The following is a 12465-nucleotide window of genomic DNA, read 5'->3' as shown; positions in this document are numbered from 1 at the left end:
ACATAAACCACCTAACCAGATACGACTACTCCTAGTAGCTTTTATTATTATTGCTATTATTATTAATGTGTGTGTGTCTATTTGCCTAAGTGTTTATTTTGTCCTTATTCAGCGACTTACCTAGGTAACTGTCAAAGCTTGCTTTATGTCCTGCTGTGCAGGCACCCAGAAAGCATCCAAGTCTTTACTTTCTTATCAAGCACATAAGGCACTCAACCTCTACTGAATTTCCCTTATCAGGAAAATGAGTAAAAGTCCTTCAAGCTCAAAAACTTTAGGACCTTCTGAAAATATTTTCAGAAGTACTTTATGGAGAAAACTCAAATGTCTACATGTCAAGGTCTATCCTGCAATTTCACAATTGCAGGAAAAGCCAGGTCACTCTGATATATTTACACAGAACTACATGCTGGTGTTGCTGTCTACAGAAAAATAACATCATGGATACAAATTTCAAAACCCCACCTAATAGGAAAAGAGCAAAAGAGATGAAACTTTCCTTTCACTTTGTTACAGTTCTGCAAGTGAAGAGACTTTTAAAATGCTAAGAAATAATGGCAGTGTTACTTATAAGTCAGTCAAATATTACGATGCATATAATAAGCATTCTTATAAAGCAAACACACAAAACAAGTGATCATTAATGAATACCTAATTTTTGAGCTTTCAAAAATTATATATTAAAAATATGAGCTACATAATTCCTATGTTTACACAATTTCCGTTTTCAAATTCCCCTAAAATTAAAGACCTTAAGGACATGTTTTTTCTTTACTCTTTAAAGCAACCCCCAAAATTCAACTACAGTTTATATTGTACCCCCAAATAAAATTAACTTAAACCTTCCAATTCAGTCAAAACAATTCTATAAAAAATTAAATCAATAACTACCCTTTGGCATGCATATATAATTTATTCTGGTTTTTCCTAAGGAAACGGCAAAAAAAAAAATTCCTTTTATGTTTTCCTTATATTTCATAAACTACCTCCTAAAGTTGTGAGAAGGCACACAAATAAAACTCAATCCATTGTAAGGAAAACAAATGTCATTCAACAAACTCTTTACATTCACTATAATAATCAAGAACAAATACACATTTCTAAAGTCTATACATGATTGTACTTCTTTGTTATTCTACAGATACGGAAATCTAATTTATGGAATGCTTCCCGGAATATTTTCCCAGAACGTGCTTATTACACAAGAATCACTTTTAGTCTGTCTGGAAATTAAGCTTGTGGATGTATCTAGTGTTATATGATCTTGTTGCTCTCCAATGCTCCTATGCTGGCAAAATATACAAGTTCACAAAAATCATATTCTTGGAGAGCAGAATTCTTGGAAATTTTACAATACTATCAGACTCCACTTAAAATATGAGAAAAGGATATACAAATGGCCAAAAAGCACATGAAAAGATACTCAATGTCACTAATCATTAGGGAAATGCAAATAAAAATCACAATGAAATACTACTTCATACACATTATGATGGCTATTATCAAAAAGAAAAAAAAAAGGAAAAGAAAATAACAAGTGTCAGTGAGAATGTGGAGAAATTGGAAGAAGCCTTGGGTATTGCTGGTCGGGATGTAAAATGGTACAGCTGCTATGGAAAACAGTATGGCAATTCCTCAAAAAATTAAACATATGCTCCAGCAATTCTTCTGAGTATATACCCAAAAGAAGTGAAAGCAGGGACTCAAAAAGATATTTGTACACCCATGTTCTCAGAGCAGCGTTATTCACAATCACTGAAAGGTGGAAGGAACTCATGTATCCATTGACAGATGGATAAACAATATGTGGCATATATATACATACACACATGCACACACGATGGAATATTAGTCAGCCTTAAAAAGGAAAGAAATTCTGACACATGCTACAACATGGATGAATCTTGAGGACATTACGCTAAGTGAAATAAGCCAACCACAAAAGAGACAAACATTGTAGGATTCCCCGTATAGGAGATACCTAGAGTAGTCAAATTCACAGAGACAGTGGTGGTTGCAAAGAGGTTAGGGGGAGGGGTAATGGGGAGTTAGTGTTTAATGGATACAGAGTTTCAGCTAGGAAAGATCAAAAGTCCAGAGATGAGTGGTGGTGATGGACGTACAACAATGTGACTGTACCTAATGCCATGCTTCATGCACACTTAAAAATAGGTAAAATGGTCAATTTTATGTTATATATATATTACAATTTTTTTTAAATGAGATAAGAAACAACAAAATATTAAAACATGTGCCAAATTCTTCTCACACATGCTTCTTTCACTACCCACGAAACCAACACCATGGCTCTGAGTGGTCAGTTAAGTTCTAATTTAAATGTTTACCATGGGCCCCAAGAAATTAATATAACAAAGTTTAAATCTGTTCTAACCCTAAGAAAGTTTAAACTGCTTCCTCAGAATAAAGTCCTTTGCCAGATATAGACACTAATAGCTATTACATGTCTATTTCAGATTAAATAAACTACTAAAGAATCCAATATACCTCCCAACTTTGTATTTCAAGTACAGTTACTTTTATCCCTAGCTAGTTTTTCCTTCATTTTTCTTCCAAAGCCTCATAAAGATTATTTTCATTTTTACCAGCAAAAACTTTAGCCAAAATTTTCTCCCCCCAGACTCATACGAGCTCATCTTCATTAACTGTAGATATATCATCTTTACAGTAATAGTATTCATTTCATGTTTACCAATTTCAAGTATAAACATGGAAATCTCATTTATGAATCTCCCTCCCTTAAAAAAAAATGTTCATATGGGAAAAACAGAAGTTTGAAATATCCTAGGCTACATTTTGAGGATCTTTTCTAGTCACACTACAGTTTTTCTTTTAATACCTTCTGATTTCACAAATTGTTACAGAAATATATGTTCACTAACTAACTAGCAACCAAGTTTTTTGATTTCCTCTGTGCCACTAAAGTGCATTGTATTGTTCACGTCCCCTTTCTCCTCACTCTTAAGTGTTCAGCAGACAAAAATCTACCTTCAACAGTAGATTCTAATAGCGCCATGCTATAAATGCTATGTTCGGATACATTTCAAACAATGCTTGTTCATAAACATAAAGCAAACTGATAAAAATTAAATGGAACAAAAAGTACCCACATACTCAAACAAAAGGTAAAAGGTTTAATTTAGAAAAAAAAGTTCTCATATTAATTCCATAAACAATACGATCATCAAATATTTTTTCTATTTGTACTATCTGAAAACAAAAATGCATGTAATCAATTACTGACCATTTTTTCTCAATTTTAAAAAATGAATTATTTCAAACATCATTTTCTATATGTAAGTTAATGGCACCATCTCCTCTACTAGGTCTACCTCCTGTGATTAAAACTGTACAATTTGTAGTTGTCACTGCATACAATGTATACATATAAATGTCAACAGAAGACAATAAGAAAAACACAGACCCAGACCTCATAAAGTTTCTGTGGCATTCAGTTTTTCTACTTATCAGTGTGAGAGATTCTCTGATAATAAGTTTCTTTTCATTTGTCCATGGCTATTTATATTAAATAGAACCCTTTAAAAGGGGGAGTGGGTGTATCTGGTCACACACCAATAATTTCAACATATCGGAAACCTCCATCCCTTCAATTTGCAACACGGAATTTTAACAAATATGGAACTCTACAAAAAAGAAAATTATATACAGATACAAAAAGATCAATTGAAAAAGAATCCATCACCTGGTCATGAGCCTTACCTTTTAGCAGCGGCAGAGGTGTTAACTCAATAGGCTTGCCTTGAGACCTAAACTGTGAGGAACTTTGCGACCTCTTCTGTCTGGCTTTTCTGACGGACTTCCGAGAAAATCCGTCTACTTTATCCACTGATGGAGGAGTAGTTGGTGCTGAGGACATATCCCTACTGAAAAGAAAGAAGTATCATCAACACATTCCCGAGGAAGAAGCATACAAGTGAGTTACTCAAATTCTAAAATTCCCATACGCTATTTTTGAAAATGGGAATATGTTTAAAAGAAAGCAAATAAAATCAATTAAGAGCAGTCATATGTTCAATGGGAAAACAGAAAACCTTGGTGGAAAATAGAATATAAGTACTATATAAGCAATATTGTAATGTTAATACATTGTGCTACTCCCACTACAATATGCATTAAAGATGTTCATTTATACTTGAACATGTACTCATTTTCTAACTGCACAGCTCTTCTCATCTTGAGATCCTGAAGTAATTGAGGAACTATTCTGCAGCTACAAAATTTCCATCCAAACATTTTCCCAAGATAGTTAATATTATGAATGGGCTCCAGAGTTGAAACTCATATGGTACTTCAAGAATCTACACCAATGTATCGCAGCAAGGTGAAATTTACAATTTCACAACTACCAAGACATGACTTTTAATGCAATGTGCTGTGTTAGCTATGATAAACTACACCACACCACAAAGGAGGACAAGCTAGGCTACTTTAAACAGAACACATAAAAGGCATAATTAAAATCATTTCGAAGAAGTCTTCTTTTTGAATGAAGCCATCTGAAGTTACTAAAGCTTAATAAACAAAACTATGATGAAATGGTACACCAAAGTTGAAATAAAAACAAATTCACAGCCTACTTAGACAACCAAGTTGAGTTCCCTTGAAGTTCATCATCAAATATTAATTTTCATTCTATCAAACTAATGGAACTGAACAGTTCTTTGGGATTTTTTTTAACATTCTCAAATCATTAAAATGAAGGCTATTTCCTAAAAAGTAACAAGGATTAAGCTCAGTTTCATTCACCAATTTAAACAGATGCCATCATTTCTATGGCACTGAGGCTCCATGCTCCATGCAAGATTAATGGCAGACTTGAATAGAAATAACGCACATGGGGGAAATGCTGAAATGCAATTACTCACCTGGCATTCCAATACATAACATAAGTGTTTTTTAACCTCTAAATAAAAGAGTAAGGGAGTTTCTTCCTGAATGTGTGAGAATAAAAAGTTACCTGGATTAGCTGGATTCTGACAAAGTAAAAATAACAAAAACATAAACAAAAAACAAACAAAACCATATGATGTCGAGGTTTGGAATTTTGAAGTCCTGTTTGGTACTCCTTTTTAAAAAAAGTTTTTAGCAATCTACTTTAGCCTTAAATAAAATGTGATAGATAAAAAGGAATTGCAAACCATGAATGATTATAGAAGAAGTAAGATGATTTAAAAATTCATAATGACTGCATCTGCAAGAAGCTCCACATAAATTTGTATGTTGTAAATTTAGGGGCTGCTTTTCCAATCTGGTATGTGAATTATTTAGACTACATTTAACCCTCACAACACAAGATTTCCGTAAATCCTGTTCCTCCTCCACTCTTTTTGTCTCTCCTTTATTCTTTATCTCCCATCTCTAAAGATGATTTACTGGTAGCAAAAAACAAATTTTTTTAATCATTTGCCCCTTTTGCCCGCGGCCCAGGATAAACGTCAAGGATCTCAACCCTAAAGCGCTGCAGAATTGAACGTGCAGTAGCAGCGGGTCCGTACAAAGCCCGGGGAAACAGGTTTCGCCCTGGGCTAGGACGCCCGAAGCTTTATCATCCTCTAAGCATTGGGCACGGGGCATTTCCAAGGCACAGGATAACCTAAACGGGGTACTGGGTGGAGGAGAAAGACAGAGAAGAGGTTGGTCTGTAGGGATGCTCACATACTCCGTTTGCTCCCACCCCCCCCCCCCACGCCACCCCAAGCCCTGGAGAAGATAAGCGGCTACAAAATCCTTCTCACTACACCAATCCCCCTTTCCTCTCCCCCGCCCCCGTCAGTGGATAAAGGGGGACAAGAATACGCCTCCAATGCCGGAAGGTGGAGAAAAAGGGGGGTGGAGGGCAGAGTGAATGAAAGGCATCATCAGAAGCATCTGCAGGTAAATCAGACAAGTGGGACCGGCGCTCCCTCTCCCGCACCTCACCCCATCGCACCCCTCGCCGGCCCAGGCCAGGCCTTCCCCAGGCCGGTGCCCTGCAGGTTCCCCAGGAGGTCGGGTAAGAGGCAGGAAAGGAGGAAAGGAAGCAGACGAGCCGCGGTGCTGGAGGGACTAAGTTACCTTGAAGCTTCTGGAGAAGAATCCGAAGATGATCTGTGGTTTCGGAGGGGCGGGAGACGGGAGAGAGGGCCGCAGCGGGGGCGGGTGGCGGGACCGGGGCGTGCGGGGGGAGGTCCGGACAGCGGCAGGGAGCCCGGGGCGACGGCTGTCCGGAGCGGCGTCCCTCCGGTTCCGCGGCAGCGGCGCCTCTAGGCCTCACGGCCGGACCTGAACCTCAGCGCTCCGGCGGCGGCGGCGGCCTCACGATCCTCCCCCGCGGGCCCGTCCCATCAAATCGGCACCGACCCCGCTGCGGCTCCGCCGGTGGCTCCTCGCTCACATTCCCGGCGGGCGGCGCCTCTGCTCGTTGCCCCGGACCCGGCGGCTGCAGCGACGACGAGGGGAGGGGGGAAGGGAGGGAAGAAGAGTGGATCCGCAGCGGCAGCAGGAGGAGAAGGAAGGAGAAGAAGGAGCCGCTGGGGCTGGAGCCGCCGCTGCCAGAGCCGCCGTTCGGTGCCCGCGGTGGGTCCCCGTCAATGCCCCTTTCTCTCTCCTATTGTCAATATCACCGGGCAGCTGAGTCCATGGCACACGCGCAACCGAACCTTCTGGCCAGCAGCGCCCGCCTCCAGCGCCCACTCACTGGAGTCTTCAAACGGGAAGCGAGGCCTCATTGGCCGGCGTCCGCCTTCACTCCCTTGTCAGCATGTTGGGCTGAGACCCGATCAGGGATTGGCGGCGGGGGGGCGGAGAAACAGGAGGGTGGGAAGAGAGGAGGACGAGGATTGGGCTGAGGCGAGAGGGACCCGGATGCAACCGCGATCTCCGGCCGCGCTGCCGCCGCTTCCGCCAGGCGGTGGGGTAGGCTGAAGAGGGGAGTCGCCGCCGCCGCCAGGCCTGAGAGGAGCTCCTTAAACCCGGAGGGGTGCGCCTGACACCAGTGCGATGGGTTTCCGCGCTGTGCGGATCCTCTGGGCGGCGGTCGTCTGCAACCTGAGGATTCCAAGGGCAAGGGTCGGCTAAGGGTGGGGGCGTCCCTGGCCCTTGATTCCTCCCCTTTCAGCGGCGAGGCTGGCCCTTCTGGACTCGAGGAATCCCGTTCGGACGAGAACCAAAGCCGCATAGAACGAAAGAAAGGCAGCCTGGGCGCCGCTGCCTTTGTACATTGGCTCCTCGCAGCCCGGGGCTGTAAAACCCCCAGCAGTCGCTCTCCGCTCCACCTTGTGGGAGGCCTGGCACGGAAATCTGAACCCCTGGGGCCCGGCCAAGGGTTGGGTATCGCTTCGAATTCTCTCTCGCCTAGTCTCCTTTTCCCTAAACCTCTGTTTTGAATATCAGCTCCCTGGAGCTCCTGCAAGCCTGGTTGGGGCCAGTTCAGTGTAACTTGTGCAGGTGGGAACGCGGTCTCTACGCTCTGTGATCATTTATTGAGATCAACCTCTTGGGCCCACCCGCTGTACAGAGCTCAGGGAAACCCAGCTTCAAACTGCGGGAGCTTGGGAGCTCTTCAAGTGGCAAGTTAGATCCAAAAGAGTTTATGGAGAAGGCTTCACTTAACTCTAGCTGGAACAAGTGATAAAATATTTAGAGATATGTTTGCATCCTTGATGAGTCCTAGGCCAAGTGGTGCATTTCCAGAGAATATTCTTGGACTCTTGCTCTGTTTGAGTGGATTCTACGTATGTCTTTTGAGAGGGTTAAAAAAAAAAAAAAAGGAAGGAAGGAAGGAAGAAATTCTTAATGCTAAGTACAAATGTCAGGGTACCAAATGTTCAAAACTTGGAAAATGAAAAATAATAACGTTTATAATCCTTCAACCCAGAGATAACCAGTGTTAGCATTTTGGTGTACTTCTGTCCAGTATTTTTTTTCTTTAAAATTGTGTATTCCGTTCTGTAGTTTTTCCCCTTCGCATTATATCATGTTTTCTATACAGTTAGGAAATAGAACTATATATAAATAAAACTAACATATTATACAACTGACAATAACAAAAAAATGCATTGTATTTCTCTTGTTTGTGTTATTTAGCACTCAAGTGTTGCAGATTTCTATGCACATCCCCAGAAATGGGTCTTGAATGGAAGAAGTTTTTTTGTGCCATTAAAATTTTTTTTAATTCCTGTTTTGAACTGAAATGGGAAACAGGAAAAGATGGTGCTCTCATATGAAGCAGGCTTCCTCTACTGACTCCAGGTGATTGGTCACTGTATAGATAGTGTCTGTGTTTGCTCTGAAAAGTTCACCTCCCCTAGGCCTTACAAAACTGGCTAGAATACCAGTCTCCTTGCCACCTGCAAGAAACTTACATTTCCACATCTCAGTTTCCCATACCAGTCTTCATGAAAAGTTCAGTGCCCCAGCCATGCAGAACTTGTTTGCTCAATTTCTGATTAAGGGTAAATGCAGAATTCAAACCAAGGAAGATTTTAAAGCCAACTCAATTTCCCTTGGCAACAATTGAATTGTCAAAGAGTAGTGCACGTTTGAAATGCTCACAGCTGTTGCTTAGAACATTTCACATTTTGTAGAGTGGGGATTTTGCTTGCAAATTATGAATCTCTGTAAAGATGATTCATTTCAAAACTCTTTCACTTTCTGTAAAATGGCTGAGTAACTGAAATGAGTAGGTCTTTTTTAAATGGAAACATCCTTGCCTATGTGAGAGATTTTTCCTTGGACCAATAGTTTCTAAAGGAAGTCCATGCATCCCAGGAGTATGTATATTCCAGCAAGAATGCAAGGCAGTCCATTTGGGATGCAGGAGAAGAAAATATGAGGACATCTATTTATGCTTAGTTCTAATCGAAAAAGAAAGCAAATATTTTATATAATATTTTATATACATAATGAGGGACCCAGCCCATGGAATGGTCTCTTGGCCCAGAACATCGTAGGAGATGTCCTCAAGGAAAAGTGGGAGTTACCCATTTCCAGGGGTTGGCAGTGGTGGTCCCACCCAGTCAGTCCTTGTCAACATGTATTGACTTATTGTGGTTTGCTAGGTTAAGTGGACTTACTGATTATAGTATCTAGGTTTAATTTTTTAAACTAACCCATAGAAAATAAGCAAGTTAGTTTACCAGAGTCCTTTGCAAAGAAACCACAGGAAAACAAGCAAATGGCGGAACTGACCTTTCTCCCAGTATCAGGTTTTTTGACAGCACGTTTCAAAATTAAAATAACGATCTAATAAATCCAACCAAATTTTGGCTTAAAAAATATCAAATTCATCAAGATTATTTGAATGTGGATTTATATCCACTGTCATTAACAATGAACTTCACCCTGAGCATATATTATAATTGAGATAAGCTAATGATGATATATACTTTACAAATAAATATACATATATTTGGTTAAGAATTGCTCCCAAAAAATACACTGATTGGAATGAATGATCAGAAAAGTTTGGAGACTGCTACTCTAGATAATACAAAAAGAAATACATTATAGCTGTCTGGGAAGCCATTATCAAGTGACAAAACACTGTCCATTGCTATCAGATGAAAGCATTCACTTCCCAGACATCAAGGCTGAGCTTATCATGAACCTACTGGCAGACTGGCCATGTGATGAGACTGGAAGACGTAGTAGTCTATCAAATGGTAGCTGACCGGTGAACTAAAGAAGGGATAAGATAAGCAGCAGTATCATCAAAACAATTATCAACCAGTATAGGAGGAAAAGACCTTATGCTGATAAGACGACATCATCAGAGGTAGACTAGCCCAGTTGTGAGTGCGGGTGGAGGGTACATTAAACTGGTTGTGAGCTGAGAGGAAAGAATAGTGAAAAAGCCTGAGACAAGAGCTGCTCTCTTAGGAAAAACAATAAAAGATTACATACACAGCTAGTGTAGACAAGGGACTTTGGTGTTATATTTCTTCAAGCCACATTTATCTACACAGGTAACACCCTCAGCAGTGATATTTTCTTGGGTCACAAGTTTAAAGAGTACAGTTGCATTTTCAGATGTGCCTCAAAAGTCACAGGTCATGCATGGCTTTCCATGTGATTAATGTGTATAATTATAGCTTGAGATTTAAAATGTTTAGGTGCTCCAGTTCCATTCCTAGCAGTGAGAGATCCTCGGTCACTAGTGGATCAAGGCAGGAACAGGGACCCTATGTCACTGATGGGGAAGGAAAATGGACCAAAAAAAAAAGGGGGGGGGGGAGGGAGAAAGCCAGCTTCAAGTGCACTTTATTTCACACAGGATAAAACACAAAATAATGCACCACAAGCAATAATTTTGCTGGTAAAATAGTCAACTTACACAATTAAATGAATTAAAGTTATAACTAATTATAAGCATAATGATGAGAACACAGACTCTGGAATTAGATATACCCAAGGTGGAATCCCAGCTCTGAGAGCCAGGAGCTGGGGCAAATTTCTCACTCCTCACAGCCTGGGATTCCTGGCCTCTAAATGAGCAGAATAACACTTCCTAACTCATAGGATGGTCATCAGATTTAAATGAGGTTATGCACTTACTATAGTGCCTGGCATATGTTAACTGCTAAGTAAATACTAGTTATTACCATAATCATCCACTTTCTTCACATTTTAATACTTTTTATTCACTTAAAGAAATTTTTCTTTAAGTTTTGTCTTTTTTTTTTCCCTCAAAATTATATTCCGGAATACCCCTCTGTGACAGGAAGAAAACAAGGAGCAAGGAAATGAGAGGCATGCCTTTCAATCCACTTCCACACTAAATTATCAAGTGCGTGTAGGAGCATTCATTAGCAATAACAGGGATTCGCATTTTACAATATCCATATATTTTTGAAAGTAAAAGAAAAAAAAATGGTCATTTGACTTAACATCATTTCAGAGCTTTATCTTCATTTCTAATTTATACACCTTTAAGAGAGGCTTAAACTATTTTGCTCTAAGCTTACCTATTTCTCTTTCGCACTGCAACCTTCAGAACGGCACTAGGACGGAGTCCTAGCCCCACCTTAATAATGCCCGAGCCTTGGCGTGGTGGGTATCTGCTTCCCATGCATCCCCACTTTCCCTTTGAGGACCACACTCCTCACTTCACGTGATCCTGGTGGGACTGTTAACCAAGAGTGATGGGTTATCTCTCTTGGATCCAAGGGGATCACTTTGATCTTCCACAAAATTTGCTCTGTGAAAGCTGGGAGAGAGATGCCTCTCTTCCTTTTGGATCATAAACCATAGAAATGATGTAAGCTGGAGCTACTTATGACCATCTCCCTCCCTCTCCTCCATCCTGGAGGAAGCCAATACTGTGGGAAAAACGTTGGCAAATGCTGAGTTTTAAGAACATGATTGGAGCTGCTGGATTCAGCTATGTTGGAAGCTAGTTTCTGTTGTGTGACCCAGTGAATTCCATTTTTGGTTTAAGCCACTTTGGAGTCGAATGTCTATAACCTACACCAAAAAAAATCCTGACTAATAATGCATGGCCGAGTCACTAAACCTCTCCAAACCTCAGTTTACTCTTAGGCCCTGAATCTGGGGTTTTCTACTGGTTGAACTAAATGAAATCTTTAGGTGAAATCCAATCCTAAGCATGAAAGAAAACCATTTAAAGTGATCCTGCTAGAAATTCTTTCCTAATGTAATTTATCAAGGCGAATTTATTTGTTGGGTTTTATTTTAAGACACAAGGCAGATATTCTTAAGAATTGCACCTATAGAGTTAAGTTCCCCTAGAATACACTTACATGAGGAGAGACGGTGAAGTGACCTACCAAACACGAAAATAAGCTTTATTCTTAGCAAACTGCTGCTTTTCACTAGGTTATTTTTACTGTGTCACTTAAAACACCAAGGCCATATTTTAGAAAGTGCAGCCTATGATTGACTATTGCATCTAAGGTTCTTATCTATCTATCATAGAGAGCAAACATTGCTTTTAACATAGCAATAAAATTGGGTAAAGCCTATGAACATAAGGTATATCACTGCTAAAATGTTCTCAAGGGGCAAGACAACCAAAAGAGGGTGAGAACTTAAATCTGAATACACTTATTAAAACAAGCAAGCAAGCAACAACAACAACAAAAAAAACAATAAGGACAATATATCCAATCTTGTATGGTGCTGGTAATAACTGCAAACATGTGCATAGCAATTTAGCTCACTTTCCTATGCAATACTTAATTTGAACCTTAATTCTGCAGATACATATTATTTCCATTTTATTTTTTATTTATTTTCTTATTTATATAAGAAAAGTGAGTATCAGGGAAGTTTTCCAGTGCCACACAGCTAGTAACTAGTAGAACCACAATTTGTATCCAGTTCTTCCAAGGGCCAGTCCTCTTCACACTGTACCAAGTTACCTCTATTTTTAAATCCTTGTTTGCTAATGATATGGCCAAGTAATTGAATATGAGGCTACTCTTTTCT

The 12465-nt window shown here is 40.1% G+C and overlaps 1 protein-coding gene across 3 annotated transcripts in view; it reads right to left on the bottom strand.

Annotated features, from left to right (window-relative positions):
* PPP2R5E (protein phosphatase 2 regulatory subunit B'epsilon) overlaps positions 1 to 6228 on the bottom strand; it is a 151372-nt gene extending 145144 nt beyond the window's left edge. For 2 of the 3 annotated variants that reach the window (XM_082442714.1, XM_082442716.1), the window contains exons 1-2: positions 6094 to 6228; positions 3739 to 3902 (exon numbers count right to left, since the gene is read on the bottom strand). In XM_082442714.1, the coding sequence (XP_082298840.1) occupies positions 3739 to 3895 (157 nt within the window). In that variant the 5' untranslated portion in view covers positions 3896 to 3902; positions 6094 to 6228. The remainder of the gene's footprint in view (positions 1 to 3738; positions 3903 to 6093) is intronic. The other variant, XM_082442715.1, reaches the window with a different exon arrangement.
* Positions 6229 to 12465: the final 6237 nt, after the last annotated feature.

Source organism: Balaenoptera physalus (genome assembly GCF_965194825.1).
Source record: "Balaenoptera physalus genome assembly, chromosome: 2".
Lineage (NCBI taxonomy): Eukaryota > Metazoa > Chordata > Mammalia > Artiodactyla > Balaenopteridae > Balaenoptera > Balaenoptera physalus.
This window is presented reverse-complemented; position numbering and strand designations above follow the sequence as displayed.